This window comes from Corythoichthys intestinalis, chromosome 2 (assembly GCF_030265065.1).
Source record: "Corythoichthys intestinalis isolate RoL2023-P3 chromosome 2, ASM3026506v1, whole genome shotgun sequence".
Lineage (NCBI taxonomy): Eukaryota > Metazoa > Chordata > Actinopteri > Syngnathiformes > Syngnathidae > Corythoichthys > Corythoichthys intestinalis.
In genome coordinates, this window is record NC_080396.1 from 64,844,739 (window position 1) to 64,862,344 (window position 17,606).

Sequence of the window (17,606 nt, forward strand, 5' to 3'; positions counted from 1 at the left end):
GTTTATCACTGTCATTAGTAAAACAGAAAAACAGGAAACCTCTTAACTTGAATGACAAAGGTGTTGTGTATAGTTAGTTTTGCATATAATTATGCACCAAATGTTTGTATATGCTCCTTGTTTCTTTGTATTGTGTCTTCAGCTGCAGTCCATACCAGTGGGACATAATTAAAAGAAAAGAAGTAGCATTAGCCAAGGGAGTCTAGAAATAACAATATCTGCATCCCAGAAGAGGAAACAACGTTAGCAGTGGAAAATGACAGGGTTTGTTTTTAAAGATAAACAACAAAGACAAATTCCCGGCATTCTGGAGATGACTTCATGATATACAGTCCCTGACAAAAGTCTTGTCGCGTATCCATTTTGTAGAAAAAAATGCTAATAACCTGACTTTTAATAATCCAATTGGTTTCAGAAATGGCTCATATGAAAGCTAAGACCCTCCCAAATGATGTTGAATGTACAAAAATATATTGGTTTGTTTGAAAAAAGATTTATCATATAATGAAGACATAAAGGTCAAATTTTGGCAAGACAAAAGTTTTGTCGCCTACAGAAAGTAGTGTGAAAATTGAACAAAAAATGTACTTCAAATACAAAAATATCTTACATAACATAAGCAAATTAAGTAGTGGTGCTGTGAGATCCAAATGTAATATTTTGTATGACGTCCATGGGCTTCGGCAAGGATCCATACATCTTCCATGCGTCCTCTTTCATCCTGTTGATCAACAAATCTTAGCTGCCTCTTACATTCCTAACCATAAAAAGGGACAAATTCTGGTGCATGATGGTGCTCCATCGCATACTTCAATCTCTATCTCAAAGTTCCTCAAGGCAAAGAAGATCAAGATCCTCCAGGACTGGGCAGCCCAGTCACCAGACATGAACATCATTGAGCATGTCTGGAGTAGGATGAAAGAGGAAGCATGGAAGACGAAACCCAAGAATGTTGATGAACTGTGGGAGGCATGCAAGACTGCTTTCTTTGATGTTCCTGAGGACTTCATCAATAAATTGTATGAATCCTTGCCGAAGCTCATGGAAGTCATACAAAATATTAAATTTGGATCTCACAGCACCACTACTTAATTTGCTTATGTTATGTAACATATTTTTGTATTTGAAGTACATTTTTTGTTCAATTTTCACACTACTTTCTGTAGGCGACAACACTTCTGTCTTGCCAAAATTTGACCTTTATGTCTTCATTAAATGATAAATCTTTTTTTCAGTTAAACAAATATATTTTTGTATATTCAACATCATTTGGGAGGGTCTTAGCTTTCAAATGAGCCATTTCCGAAACCAATTGAATAATTAAAAGTCAGGTTATTCGCAATTTTTTTTCTACAAAATGGGTAAGCGACAATACTTTTGTCAGGGACTGTAGATGGGCACAATGAAGATCAGCAACAATCTGCTTTTAAAAGAAATATAGCAACAGGAGATAAAATTTTATGACACTAATTTTCTCAACCGTATACCATACTGCCCCAAAAACCTAAACTACTACTTATTTCCATAAATGTCCTTAATGATTGCAGTGCTGCATATAGGGTTTGTTGTTTGGTAAATGTGTTCATCCTGCATGTTAGCTAAGTGAGCGACTGTAATTACCTGTGGATGTGGGTGTTGTATTTAGATATACTTTTACAATTGCTTACTGGGACATATCTTGTATATAGTAATTATGTAATCTTGTTACATGCAACTACTACTCCCAAGCTCTGCTGACACAATAACAATAATTATTTTGCAACTGTTAAATAATGTCTGCCCAGTGCGTTGTTGCTTTCACTACACATTTATGACTTTTGCATTTAGAATTAGATCTTGAAAATGTTTACACCAAAGTAGTAAGTAGAAGTGCTTTGCAATGAAGAGAGTTGACTACTCGTGCAATAAAACATATAAGTCTCAATGAAGATGTCGAGGAAGTAATATTCGGCTGATGGCCGTGTGCTCTAAAATACCTGTGGCCATGGCGGAAAGTTTGACTCACATTCTGCGTGAAGCAAGCGGCTCTAATTGGATCAATGTCTGTTGTCATGGCAACGCTTCCCTCACTTTCTCAAAACTAGTCAGGGACCTCCGCAAATGAGAGCACTTCTTATATATAGATGACCAAGAAAAGGAGCATTTAAAAGCGCCTCTCTGTATTACTTAGCATCAGCTGGGGAAAAAAAGACTGTATTTATTGGGCAGTAGGTGAAGATGTCCTTCGGGAGTGTTGGAGTGTAATGAATTTACACCCATTCAACATTGATGGGACGTCACTTCGATGCCACTGAGCTGTAACTCCCCCTGAAACATCATCCACTTTGATTCCCTGATCTGGCTGATGGCAGGTGGTTAAGTCTGTGTTTGTGTTGCTCAGCAAATCTAACTCTTCACCTCAGTGGACTATTCAACACATTGGCCAATTTTGCTTGTTGTCCCTGCTTTTCTTTCCTTTCTATTCTGCTGTAGTCATGTCTGACTTTGTGATGTTTAATTATTAATGTCCATCGTCCTTTGCCTCCTTTCTGTCTTCCAAACTTGTTTGCCGATTCACTCTAAAGTCTAACAGACAACTATGGGATCTTTCAAATACCTAGCATGTCCCACTTAAGCCCCTTTCAGACATATGCTGAACTACGGTTAAATCCTGGGATTTAAACAAGTAGCCCTTATGTCGGAAAGCAATTTCCTGGGTTGACTCACACGGAGATGACACAGACTATAAGTGGGTCGCGTCCTAGTATAATGTCCGGCACTTACCCGGATGCAGCATGCATGAAAGCAGCCGTTTAATTCCCGGGTCAAAGCACGAAGGCTGATGATGTAAATATCATGGTGGGCCAACCGTCATTTCCTTTTTCTTCGCAGTAAGACCAAAAGCGGTAAACAAACATCTCAATTATCAACATGGCAAACTTGAAACATAGCAAAATTAAAGTGGAAACCTATCGAAATTAAATTGCTACAGGATCTTAGAGCCGAGGAAGAGACAGTCCATTGTCCATCTTAGGAAATGTGTGGTTTATTTTGTTGCCATGCTGACCAAAGATGACATAAGGTCCAGGTTATAAAATCACACCCCCGCCCTCCCCGCACATAGAGTGCCGAGTCGCCACCATGGGACAAGTCTGAAAGTGTCCAACCCGGTTTTCTGCCAAAATGTCCTACATCGGCGAAACGTTCTACAAGAGACGAATTTGACACCCAAAGTAAGACCGTGCGCTTTCAACTTGTTTTGTTTCGATGCATACAAGCAGAACGTACTAAAAATGCCTTAAGAAAATATTTATTGTAGTTATATCAAATAAGGAGGGTTTAAATACTCATAGGGTAGATCAACACTCTTTAAAGCTACAACAAGAAAACACAATGGTTAAAAGTATGAGAGTGAAATACATGCAAAAAGTATTTTTGAGGCAATGAAAAGGTAATAAATCACTCAATTCAAACAAAAATAGTGAGTACTCGCATCTTTTAATCGATGTGCACATTCATACGGATGCTTGCTCAAGCGCACTGAGCATTGTGTAGATGTCTCGCCGCGTAGCAAGGAATTGCAGAACACCGGGTAATTCTCGGTACATTTCCCCATGTCTGAAAGCCATGACACATTTAAATCCCGCGTCACCTTGCATGGAAATTTATTGTGATATAAGTTTGAAAGGGGCTTTACAGTACATTTAAGGGCTAATCTTGCCTATGTTAAAAGCAACAATATTTAAAACATCTTTTGTTTTAGAATCGGTTTTACAAATAACGAAATCATTATTATTTTTCTTCATCTACATCAAATTATAATCAAGTTGTAGCTCCCTGCTAAGGTATGTAAAGTTTGTCTCACAAAGTTTGGCTCACAGCTACCTTACTCCTAAGTAATATTTGCGACTTTTTCTCGCTTTCTCTTATTTATGCGTTCAAGCTTCATCTACACCCAGTGAATTTGTGTTCTCCACTGCAGGAGACATTATCTAAGGGCTTACTGCCTGAGAAGGCAGATGTGATCATTTTCCTCAACAAAAACTATTTCTCATTTTATACTGTATCCGCTGCTAATCTGGACTGGGTTTTAGAAGTTGTTTTTTGTTTGTTTGTGTCTTTCAATTTCTGCACCAGGTTAGCCTGTTAGTGTGAGCTCAATAACATGTACATAACATAACAAGAATCAATAACAAGAAGAACCTTTTTGGCTGAGAGAGCCATGAACACCACATATTTTTACATGTAATTCCGTGAAAGCGATACTACATGTTTAAAACTAAAAATACAAGTAATGTGTGCATTTTGTGTAATTTCAACACTCTTGAAGTACAATACGTTCTTTTAAATAACATAGTTATGCTATTGCTAATCAATGATGAGTATTTCTTACCATTAATGAAACTTCTGGTGCTGCATGGTTTTGCTGATGGCTTTGTAGTCTCGTTGATACTTGGTGGGGTTTAGCTTCATGCAGGCGTTGAGAAACGTATACACGGAGCACCATCAGTGCACACCGAAACAAGTTTTTTCTTTTCCGAACTCAGTGAAGGACTTGAATAAATCTTCCCCTCTTGTTGTCCCTTTCATAGTCAAAACCTTGCGATCACTCCGAAATGCGATAAATAGCTTACGTCTGTTTACTCATCCAAAGCGAGAGAAGAAAACGGTGCCACATTTATGTCCTTGTGTCCTGCTGAAAAGTACGATACTCCTGGTCTTTTCGTCTTTTTGCCATCTTCTCAAAAGGGTTTCTAAAATTTGATGACAACGCGGAAAATGAAATTGAAAACGAGGAAAGTTTACTTCCTGATCTCACGCACACGTGCACATCTGCCGTTATTTTCGACAGCAAATTACGGCAACTCCACTTGAACAGTGTCTCTGCCTCATCTGTGTTTCCTATGCGATTGATAGATGGATAAATAGATGGACACAACAACATGTATGTTTGCCACTTTCCCACTAAAACTACTGCAAACCAGCTTTCTAGTAGCCGGTTGTTGTACCGGTATATGGACTACGTGTCCCATGATCACCCTGGGCTCACGCAGCCAATGGCATGGGACTTGGGAGGGTCTAACGTGCACATCTAGGTTGCTATTTGATGATATCTAGTGCGAAGTGCGGGAGTGTTGTCAGAGCATTAAAAAAGTTAATATACGTCGCAAAAGTCACATCTGCTCATTACTGCACAACACCAGCGTATGACCGGTGACCTTCGCCATTTTGAGCAATAAGCAAAGGGGTATAACGACGAAACTTTTTTTTTTTTTTTTGAATAATCAAAGATTTGTCTGAGAGCCAGATGCAGCCGTCAAAAGAGACAGACCCGGCTCGCGAGCCATAGGTTCCTAACCCCTGCTCTAAATCATAGGCAAAACAATATGTGTAAATGTTTTCTCCATGAGCTTTTGGAAAAATAAACATCTTTGTGAAAGTGCAATCCTGTAGAAAGAAACTTCATCATATTCAAGGTCAGACTGATATGGCAAGGATTACACGATTCATCTTAACCCGACCCCCAACCTTCATTTTATACCGACTTTTAGACGTTTGTATGCCAAATGAATGGCTGATTCAACTTGTTTATGAACCCGGGCTGCAGTGCATGATTTCATAGTCAACTAATCAGTGAGTATTTTTATCAATAGTAGACTTATCGCCTCATATAGAAATCCCATTATTTGCTGTTATGTTACTTGGGGCTAAACATTTTAAACCAGCCATGATGTCGAAACAAAGGTGAAAATGTAATATTGACGCCTAAGGCAGTTTTAGCCAGTCAAAAGCTAAAATAAAGTAATTTCAGAAAAAGCAAAACAGCATCGTAAATTAAGGGAGATACAACCTTTGCATATCATCTGAACATAACACTCATAGTTAAGAAAAACAGTATACTGTATTATTTAGAAAAAACAAATAAAAAAAAACAAACAAACAAACAAACAAATGAATAGTTCCGAAAGTTCCAAACATGTTACAGTACTGTATTGCTTACAGTACTTCCTCTTCTGCTTTTTCCAGGCGTGTTGCGGAGAATGAAACATATATTTTTTTTGTTTCTTTAGGCAATGCCATTGTATTTCTGGATTATTTTGTTACTTTTTGTCTTTTAAAAACCCGATCCTTTTTACTCGATTCTGATCCTTTGAAAAATGATGCGATCGGCCCGATTTCCCATCAGGTGATCGAATCAGGGACATAATACCTCCAATATTGCATTAATCATTTTTCAATTTACATTAAAATTTAAAAAATACAGTACTTATGCTATAATTTAGGCATAAAAGAACATACTAAACAGGAACAGGCCATGTTGTTAAATCATACCACATCTTGTGTGCCCTGCTTTAATCACAACAATCCCATTACTACCGTACTACTAACCCTTTCCTGACTCATTCTGTTGGTACTAAGGGTCCAGTCAAACTTTTAATTTATAATGGATGAGCCTTGACAAAAATGAAGCGCTACCTGGAAAAGACGTTTGCTCTAACAAGTGCAAACTGGACATGCTGTCTTTTCTATGCAATGGGATTGTCGTACTCAGCCACCAATAGAGAAGGAAAAAAATAGCAGCCTGGAAGTGAAGCTTGTAACGCTGCAGGGCTCAAGGGAGATTACCTTACACTCTCTGAGTGCATGGAAGAGCAAACATGCATACGCACACTCATTTTCTCTCTGTAAGACCTTTGGACAAAGAATTGCAAGGCTTGTATTCACATTGGAAATGGTAGGAGTTTGTATTATTAATCAATAGAGAGCAAAGTCTAAATCCATCAAGGTGCAGCCAACCAGTAAACATTCTACACAGCAGACTCTGTCGTCACTAATGTGCACGCAGACACACACACTCATCAAACACATTCAAAATCCAAGCACGGTTCATGATAAATAACTTTGCAGTTATATCATTCGTATCCATGTCCCTTTCTGTGTGTTTTATATGTACAGTACATATAATACTACCAGCTACCAGGTACTGTAATTCAGCCACAGTTACAAGTTAGTCCCTTTAATTTAATTTACCTTGTTGTGCCTTAGCTCTTGAATAAGCAGTAATGTACTCCACCTGCAAGGAAAATCTGTAAAGCCTGCTCTTTTTTTTTTTCTTTTTTTTTCCAGAATTGCATTTTGTCATTATGTGCACAGAGGCATGCATGCAAGGAACTTAAACTCCAAACTTTAAATTCAAACCTGCTGATATTTGTTGGTTGAATGGACAAGGCTGGTAGACTTTGGGGACGCTCAACCATCAATCTAGAAGATTTGATGTAGAAGTAGAAAATGTTGTAGTTTTTATAAAATATGAATGGTGTGTGAGTACCCATTCTTGTTAAGCTGTTTTTCGCATGAGCATTTAGTGGAAGCATGACATCTACTCATATTAATGCAGTGCAAAAAGTTGATATTAGAATTGTGCCTTTTATGGGGGGAAAAAAGGGGTATTTTCACTTTTGAAAGAAATTATTAAGATTATCAATATGACCCTACAAAATTTTACTGATGAAAATGCATGATTTAATGCAAATGATAATCGATTTTTGCCAGCAGCTATCCTGTTTGGGTCCTTGTTTTTGTGTAATAAGAGGCTGCAAGAACACACCAGTGATTAGAGCAAGAGAGAGAGAGTTACCTGCTACACTGAATGCTGAATGCTGCTCAATACATAATATTACGAAGTGGCGAGTGTTAGATTATCCTGTGTGTTGTTGCATCCAGTCTGCCTATGTCAGAGGTGACTAAATGAAGCCAATTGTATTGTTTGTATTCTTTGTTGATGAGACGTTACTACTTCGCACAGAGCGCTAAGTTAGTTAGCGATTATGCTAATCAACATCCTAAGCGTATGTTATGTGATTTGGAGAAGCATATATACAGCAAAGCTGTCTCATTTCTTTTTTATTAAGATGAACCCATTCATATAACAGCTTAGAACATGGGTGGGCAAACTATTCCACAAAGGGCCGCAGTGAGAGTGTTTTTTTTTTTTTCCATACACATTAAAAGGACACCTTTTCACCAATGTGGTGTTTTTGAAGTGCAATCAGTTGATTGTAAGCTGGTGCTTCTTGTTTCTGCTTTAACCTCATTGGTTAAACTGTCTTTTCTAGATCGGTTTGATGAAAGACCAGGACCCACTGCGGCCCTTTAAGACCGGTTTGTCCACCCCTGGCTTAGTCTCCTTTCAACACAAACTTCCATTCAAACTGTAAATTTTCATACAAGCGAGTGAGCTTTGAATTGTATTCATAAACAACTGTTTGATAAAGAAAACTGATTCGTTACGGTCTGACTCCTCTTCATTTCATTTTGTCGTTTAGTTTGTTTAAATAAAATAAATGAGTCATTTACACAATTTATTTATCACCACTTTGCCCACAAGAAAATAAAAATGTCAATCAGCAGCACCTTTTTTAATTTGAATGAACAAGAGTCTGATTTGTTTACTGATAAATAATGTTTATATTTTATACTTTATTTACTTAAAACAGAACAGTTGTAGACTAGTTATGTCAGGAAGCTGTAATAAAATATTATTTTCGGAGGACATAGTCATCCATTTGGTCTTCATTGTTACTTACAACATGCCTAAATTAACTTCAAGTTAAATTTTGAAGGTAATAGAAAAAGGTAACATCTATCGTATTACAGTTTACATATTACATTTTCAGACTATGAGCCGCTACCTTTTTCCTTCATTTTGAATCCTGTGGCTTATAGTCCAGTGTGTCTTATTTGTTGATTTATTTGGGTTAATAGGTAACACTTTTATTTGACAGCGGCATCATAAGACTGCCATAAGACCGTCATAATTATGACATGACATTATTATGGGCATTAATGAATGCTTATGACAGATGTCATTAAGTGTCATCCGGCAAATGATGTCACTAACTCCATTTATGTCCAACTTGGATCTTTTACATTCATTCAAAAGGGAGATAATTTGGCAGTTGACACAAAATGACATCTGTCATAAGCATTCATTAATGCTCAATGGCAGTGTCATGTCATAATTTTGACAGTCTGATGGCGCCACTGTCAAACAAAGTGTTACCAAAATCCATAACTAGCAATTAATGAAACAACTAGAACAGTAACTGAAGAAATGAACATGAATTTTGATTCATTTACATCTGTCACGCTGCAGTGCATGTTAGGAGGCATGTTGGATGACAACAGACAGAAGGAGGCAGCAGAGCTTGACTGTCTCCCCCAAGAGAACAGTGATGGCCAAATGAAGCTTCTTGAAGTAATGAAGCTTAGCAGCAGGGGCCGCGTTAACCGAATATTTCCCGTCGTTGACCGGTTTTTTAAAACGGTGACGGAAAAAACTGAAGTCCATCCGTCATTTTGACAGGTTGCAATTCACACCCCAGACCACAGGATAGCGAGTGAGCATATTGTAGCGTCGCCGGGGCTGTCATCAGTGGGTTAATTTATACACCAACGAGGTGCTGTCATTGGTGTGCTGGTGCACCAGCGTGACGCTCCGATTGGTGGACTAGATTGCGTCAGTGTATATAGTTGTTGTTGTTTTTGCATTGGTGAGGTGGCGGGAAGTTAATAAAGGAAAAGAGGAAAAAGGCTCGTGTGTTGTTTTCGCGGCCAAACTTCCGCTTAGCAAACGCTACAATATTAATAAGCTATTTTCTCTCTTGATGCATGACGTCGCTGGCCTTACTCGGAAAAATGTCCGAACTAGCATTCAGGTGTAGGCAACACGGAAACGTTAGGAAGCTTTGGAGAGCATTGTCTAAGGCTACGTTCATTCTACAGGTCTTAATGCACGAATCCAATTTTTTCGTGTTTTTCCGACTCGAGTCAGGCATTAACTTGACGGTCTGAATGGGACAAGTCGCATAGAAGTGGACTATTTCAAATCTGATCTGGGTCATTTTTTAATGTGGTTCAAATCCGATCTGGGCCACATTTTTCCAGACTGTCGCGGCGGTCTGTACCGTCCAGTGTCCCAAATCCGATTTCAGTTGTGCGTTATTAGCGCCTAGCTTGCAGTGAACACGGCTAATGGGGAAGGGAAGGGCCGGGCTTGACAACAGTCATAAAAACATAAAAATGGGTTGAGGATAAGCATGAGAATGTTCGGTTTTCTCTCTGCTCTATGTGAGCTATATTTCATCATTTCCTACACGGCCGAGAGTCGGGAGAGGGGTCTGGCTGCAGCCCGTCTTGGAGAGTCAGGGAAAACTGCCCGTATGTGTGTGTGACATGCACGGACAGTGCGTGCATGCTATCGATCCATATAAACTGTGAATATAAGCCTAAACGGGGATTATTTATGTCTGTTATTTGCGTCCTCCTTTTGAAAAGCAAAATATGATAGCCCTGGAATGACGGATGACTTGTCATTTGTTTTGATGCTTCTGCGCACCGGTGCGTGTCGGACTGCGACGCCAAAAAAACGGATATGACAAAAAAATTGGATTTGTGCATTAAGACCTGTAGTATGAACGTAGCCTAATTGAATGTGCAGGGACAAACAGCTTGGAGTCAGAAGTACGTGCGCTATTCTCAAACCTGAACGCACCCCGAGTCTTGGATGACAAATCAACAGAGCAGAGAGTAGACACAACATGGCTGGTAGTTTCTTCAATTTATTCAGAGTTGAGTAAGTAACGCACCACTTTTGACCAACACTGCTATTGAATATGTCATTATTATCATTTTGAAAATTTAAGTGATGGGTAAGAATAGATTATGACCGGATTTTTATGACCCTGTCAGTCAAAATGACAGACAACGAAAAAGTCTAGCGCAACCTCTGCTTAGCAGACAGTTGGTTTAAAGCTTCATGGTGGTTCATTTGTTCTTATGACAGTCTTATGATGCCGCTGTCAAATAAAGTGTTACCGGTTGATATGTTTTGGTGTATATATCCCATAATACAGTGAGGACAGCTGCGGCTTATAGTCCAGTGCGGCTTATCTATGAACTGGCGGCTTATAGACAGGTGCGCCTTATAGTGAGAGAATTAAGGTAATTGGTTAATTATTTAATTAATCGTCTGATTAATCAATTATAAAAATAATCTTTAGTTGCAGCCCTAAACAACAGACTATCGTTTGTGGTTGTGGAAGTACTGTGTCTGCCACACTGTATCTCCATCGTGTTTGTCAGGTGTTATGACAGAGAAATCGTTTTCATTGTTCCGTCGTGTGAAAATAGATGAAAAGCATCTACATTGCACATGCAAGTTTTGTGTTATTTAATAAATAATATTTTTTACGCATAAAACAAACACAACTTTTCATGTGTTCTATATAATTTACATTCACTCCACCTTTGGCCAAATTTAGCTATGACATGCCAGAAGTCACACGCCACCCTGAACATGATGAATGGCAGAAAATTGTTGAATGGTTGGATGTTTCCAAATTGATGCCTTTCTTTCTCCCGGATAAATCTAACGTATACATTTTGTTCGTATTCTTTCAAAAATCTTAAAGATCACCTGTCAGACTGGGTCAGGAGCAATACATTTCTTATTTATTGTTGACAAAGTTTTGTGGGTTGTTTTTGTTTTGCTGTGGTGTTACTGATAAGTAACATTATGGGTTTGCGCTTCTGAAGGAAGCACAATCATCAAATACAGTCTCCCCCAAGAAAGAACTACATAAGTATGCAGTTTGTACACTCAGTCTACGGCATACACCTGATACCGTGCCTTTGCTTTGACCGTGCCTGCAGCTTCAATGTCAATCTTTCTTCACTCAGCTCAGCTCCAGGCTACAGTCAAGATTCAGAACAAAACATCGCAGAAGAGATTTGGTTGCAAACCATCATTCTTGCTCTTCTTTCCTCTCCAGGTGGTGTGTTAACTGTCAGGAGAGAACTCTCTTTCTCAGGCATTCATCATGTAATATGAGGATTGTTGTTTCCCGCTTTGAATCCGCCATCCTCTGAGCTTATGCTTAGATCACCTTCAAAGTTGTGTGTCTGCAACAGTTCTAAACATGTCAAATTCTGCTGCATGCAAATGGTATTGGTTTCTCAAGTTTTGATGATATTATGTATTTTCACATGAACTGATATTTATAATTAAGCCGGCATTATTGTATCCTAAATATGATTGTATTGTTCAACCGCAAAGTTGGCTGGGAAAGGCTCCAGCACCCCGACAACTCTTATGAGCTCTTACGATACAGTGCATACTAGTATATGTGCTCTTCAATGACTATGTCAGTCAGTCACTTTTCTGTTTTTGTCCTGAAGGAAAAGAAAATCGATTTTTCCTTTTTATAGGTTCTTTAATTCTCTTAACAAACAGGAGATACGACACACAATCCAGGAACAGAAGAAAGCATTAATCACCTAAGATATATACATTCATTAAGGAAAGAGTAATTTAAAGCTGATCGATCAGGACACATCTCCCAAAACGCCACTAGGTAACCCCAGAAGGAGTGCCCCGAATCTCGGACCGCATACTGTTTATATTTGCTGTATTAAGCAACAGCCTAGTGCCACCCATAGCTAGACAAAACAAAAACAGCAGAGTCCTTGTACTGTAGATAACGCACAGCTCTGAAAAGTGATGTACCGTATTTTTCGGACTATAAGTCGCGTTTTTTTTTCATATTTTTGCTGGGGGTGCGACTTATACTCAGGAGCGACTTATGTGTGAAATTATTAACACATTATGATATAATTTCACATGTTATTTTGGTGTTTTGGAGTGACACTGATGGTTTTGTAAACTTGTTAACATGTTCTTATGCTATAGTCATCTGAATAACTCTTAATAGCTATGGCCACGTTCGCGTTCTGCCTTTGGCAATGTATGTTCAATTGTATTATTGACTTTTTTATATTGAAATTGATGCATTTAGTTTGTGGCGCTTTCACGCCCACGTGGGGGCGCACTCGCGCTCGTTTACATGTAGAAGAGCGCTCACACGCCAGAAGAAGACGGACAGCTACGTAGCTCTGAGTGAGTGAGTGAGTGAGTGAGTGAGTGAGTGAGTGAGTGAGTGAGTGAGTGAGTGAGTGAGTGAGTGAGTGAGTGAGTGAGTGAGTGAGTGAGTGGGCGAGTGAGTGAGTGAGTGAGTGAGTGGGCGAGTTAGCGAGAGAGAAAGACGGCAGCGAACCTACGTTTATCGTGTATGCTTTTAAAATATCTCTACAGAGGCAACGCCTGCGTGTATCATCTTTTCTGTTGTTGTTGTGTGTTTTCCACCCGCGATCGGACACTTAGAACCAGTTGTGTGGTTGTTTGAACGATGTGCTAATGCTAGCGAACGCATGCTAACCTGTTACGTTATTGCTGTAATAGTACTTAATTATCATTTATTTACGTTGATGCGAACCTGTTTGCTATCCAAATTGATTCAGCAAATTATACGGACATCCAGCATTGTCTTTTGGGAGTTCGCTGTATAACCAGGAACGAGTCGTAGCGTCCTGGTGAGGACAGTGTATTCGCATTTCGTTGTTCATGCACTGTACACTGTACATTTATTCAGCATGTTGTTCTCTATTGTATTTTTATATTAAATTGCCTTTCAAGATGACATATCTCTTCTGTGTGTTGGAAGTAAATTTCCCCCAAAAACGTGACTCATATTTCGGTGCGACTTATATATGTTTTTTTTCTCTTCGTTGGGCATTTTATGGCTTGTGCGACTTATACTCAGGTGCGACTTGTAGTCCGAAAAATACGGTACAACTATGTGAAATGAACAGATATGTATTTGTGTGAGTAAATGGAAATAATATATCTAAAAATCCCTCTTTTGAATTGAATAAAAAATGGAATTCAGTCCTGGGCTTTAGTATAATGCTTTGTGTTATTAGATACATTTAGCAGAAACATCCTTTCAAGGTCATCATTGTATGTGCTATATGTTTAATATTGTCGCACACTGGGTTATCACTGTTAATGTTTGCCAGTATTCGGGTCATCTGTCAATTGTTGTTCATCACTGGCTTTTTCCTTTATGGCTTTTTTGACAACCCTTTCAGTGGTGTGCAATTGTGGGAAGCCATGCATACTAGACGGCTATGATGCTGCACGTACAATACCAGAATGGTTACATATACATTTACTCATCTTCTGAACGTTAACCTTTCTTTTTGTTGTCTTATGCTCTCATTCGAACATGTCATCAGTCAAGTTAACACTTTGTTACTCTTTGCCGTACACACATACACATGCATGGACACATACAGTATGTGGTGTGATGTGAAGTCTGCCACAGAGTTGTTTGTTCATTCTAACACCCTATTTCCGTGTGAGTCTGTGAATGAAACACAAACCTACACATCACACCTACACACACACACGCACAACCCCCCCCCACACACACACACACGCGCACACACGGAACTCATACTCAGACATCTTTTCCCTAGATACAAAAGAGTGTGAGCTCAGGTAGCTGTCAGGCATTTTCCCATTGGGACTAGTGAACATGTCTCAACACACATACACACACCATCTCAAACTCTCACTCTAAGGATAGAATGAGATGCCGTAGGGAGAGTTTGGACGGGTTGAACACACACTTTCTCTCTTTGTGGGATTGTGAGTGTGTATCCAACTGTCGATCTATTTGAGCAAAACCCAGCAGTGGGTCCGAGTGGACATGCTGGACTGCTTAAAGTCCCAGCCTGGGAGCCAGTGATAAGAAGTGGCTATCTGTGTGCAAGTATGTGTTAATGTGACATGTTTTTCATCAGCACACGATCAGACTCTTGTGACTGTGAATTTGTCCACTGAGTTCTGATCAGGTTGGGTACCTTTGAGTATTTTTTTTATATTTTGCAAGGACACATCACCAGCTGGCTCACACGCGGCCCTCAAAGCGAGTGCAGAGCGGAACCAGCTGGAACTGCCACAACACGGGTCAATTAGTTTCTAACTTGTTGTTTTATGTACACGCAACATAGAAACACAAGCCCATGCATATGTTTTATTCTGCCTGTCGACTGCCCATAGTTAGCTGGGATAGGCTCCAGCACCCCTGCAACAATCATGAGGATAAGCGACAGGGAAAATGAATGAATGAATGAATGTTTGGTTGACTCTATACTCACAGTAGTGTGTCACTTTGACATCTGGTCATGGAACTAAGGACGAAGTGGAGTGGAAAGTTTCCCATTTTGTCTTCACAGTTGTTATTGGCTACGCAAAATGCCTTTATTCCGATCAGCGTTTGGATTAAAAATATGATCGGATGCGCTGTTTTCATGGACATTCAGAGATCACTGGTTTGGTCGGGACAAATTACACAAGAAAGCCCACAAACAGTTTGCCGAAGACATGTCAACAAAGCACATGGATGACTGGAACCATGTCCTATGGTCCGATGAGACGGGCGGGCTTTCTTGTGTACCGTCTTCAGAAGAGGTGACAGCCATGCACACCAATTTGATGTAGCGTGCGGCGTATGGTCTGAGCACTAACCTGCTGACCCCCCAACCTCTTCAATCTCTGCAGCAATGCCGACAGCACTCCTGTAATGAGTTACATGACATTTTGGAGGGAAAATGACAAGCAGTATTCAATATGGACATTTAGGGATGTACGTAGTTTTTAAGGGATGTACTCACTTTTGTTGGCAGGGGTTTAGATATTAATGGCTATATTTTGAGTTATTTTGAGGGGAAAATGAATTAACTCTATTACATAAGCTGCACACAGACTACTTTCATTGTGTCAAAGTATCATTTTGTCAGTGTTGTCCCACGAAAAGATAAACTTAAATATCTGCAGAAATGCGAGGAGTGTACTCAATTTTGTGATACACTGTATTCTCATTTGAAATAGAATCTTGATCGAAATGGGCTGTATCGGGTTAGAGTATTCCAAAAGGAGTTTGTACATAAAGCATTTTAATTCCGTTCCATTTTTAAACCTCTAGCCCAGGGGTGCCCAATCCCAGTCCTCAAGAGCCCCTATCCAGCTTGTTTTCCGTGTCTCCCTCATTTAACACACCTGAATCAAATGATCAGCTCATCAGCAAGCTCTGCAGCAGCCTGATAACGATCCTAATTAGTTGATTCAGTTGTGTTAGAGGAGGGAGACATGGAAAACAAGCTGGATAGGGGCTCTCGAGGACCGGGATTGGGCACCCCTGCTCTAACCCAAGGTCATCCAGGTTCAAGTTCACCTGGTACTACTAATGAAGTCAAGCAGTATTGAAAATGGATTGACTTGTGGTATTGTTTGATCATTCTGTTCATATCTAGGATTTATTGGCTGCTTATTATCCTTTTTCATTGAACAATTTCTCAGTGAGTCACGTGTTAACCTCAAAGCCAGATTTTATTCATACTTCCAAAGCCTATAATTATGAAGGCATACAATTTGCTAAAGGACCAAATTAGTTTATTTCTTCAGCCTTGGTGGAGGTCTCCACAACTAATATGTGTTAAATGTGGTAAAAGCTTTTCTGCAGTTTACGTGTGGATATTGTAGCAATCTTTATACTTGCTTTATATTGGTTATTTCATTCAAAACCCAAATGAACTGTTATCAGGCACACTGTGGCCAATTTATTGATACCTCTTCCTCACAGTTCTCAGGTTGAATCTGGACTAGAGCTGTCCTGTATAGCGTTTATGTTTGTACCTTTTATGGATTTTCTCTTGGTACTCTGGTTCCATCCCACATTCCAACAACATTTTTATCGTGTTTTTGGGATTAGCAGTACAGTATGAGATTTCTGTTTTTCAAAACAGGGTGTCGTGGGTCAGTGTTAGAGGAGTCAGCAGTGAGATTTCGGCAACGAAATGTTGTTGCTTGGCTTTTGGCTTGCCACAGAGTTAAAAAAAAAAAAATACATATATAGCCGTAATGTATTGTAACTAAAATAAACAGTACCAATGCACAACAAATAGAAAAAAATTAATAATAGGTTTGATTCCTCACCCTGGTGACCTTGTGTAAGTATCCTTGACCTTGTCTAAGTATCCTTGAGCAAGATACTGAACCCCACGTTGCTCCTGATGCTGCATCATCAGTAGGTAAATGATAGCACGATACAAGTCTAAGTCCATTTATCAAGACATTCGAGATAAATATGGTCATTTATGGATGCAATTTGTTGTTTACGGAGCTGCTGTCTTTCTGTTGTATTGCGTAACAACAAGTATTCCCAACCATCTACATCGATGTATTAAGTAACTCCAAAGCAGCCAGCATGATAATGGAAGACTATTGCTGTGGACATGACAGGAATGTTTTTTTTAAAACAAGGAATACTATACAGGAGGTAATAATGTGCTAGAATGAACAGTTGACTCATACTAAGGACATGAGTGCGATGTCACTCATTATTTGTACTGTAAACATTTCAAATCATCCCTAAGACCATCTTATCTGTCTCCTGCGCAGGCTGCCGAGGGAAGTTGTGCGGGTTTGGCGCCGTTTGTGAGCGAGACCCGAAAAACCCTGCCAGTGCAGAGTGCGTGTGCAAGAGACTGGATAATTGTCCATCCTTGGTTGCGCCTGTGTGTGGGTCCGATTCATCCACCTATACAAACGAGTGCGAGCTGGAGAAAGCCCAGTGCCGTAGCCAGCGGCGCATCAAGGTGCTGCGTAAAGGCCCATGCTGTAAGTATTACCATCCATTTTACAATAGACAGACTGTCCGTTT

The 17,606-nt window shown here is 39.5% G+C and overlaps 1 protein-coding gene across 7 annotated transcripts in view; it reads left to right on the top strand.

The window, feature by feature from the left end:
• Positions 1-17,606, top strand: part of agrn (agrin) — a 526,155-nt gene that overhangs the window by 253,929 nt on the left and 254,620 nt on the right. For all 7 annotated transcript variants that reach the window (XM_057830472.1, XM_057830467.1, XM_057830469.1 and 4 more), the window contains one exon: positions 17,345-17,563. In XM_057830472.1, the coding sequence (XP_057686455.1) occupies positions 17,345-17,563 (219 nt within the window). The remainder of the gene's footprint in view (positions 1-17,344; positions 17,564-17,606) is intronic.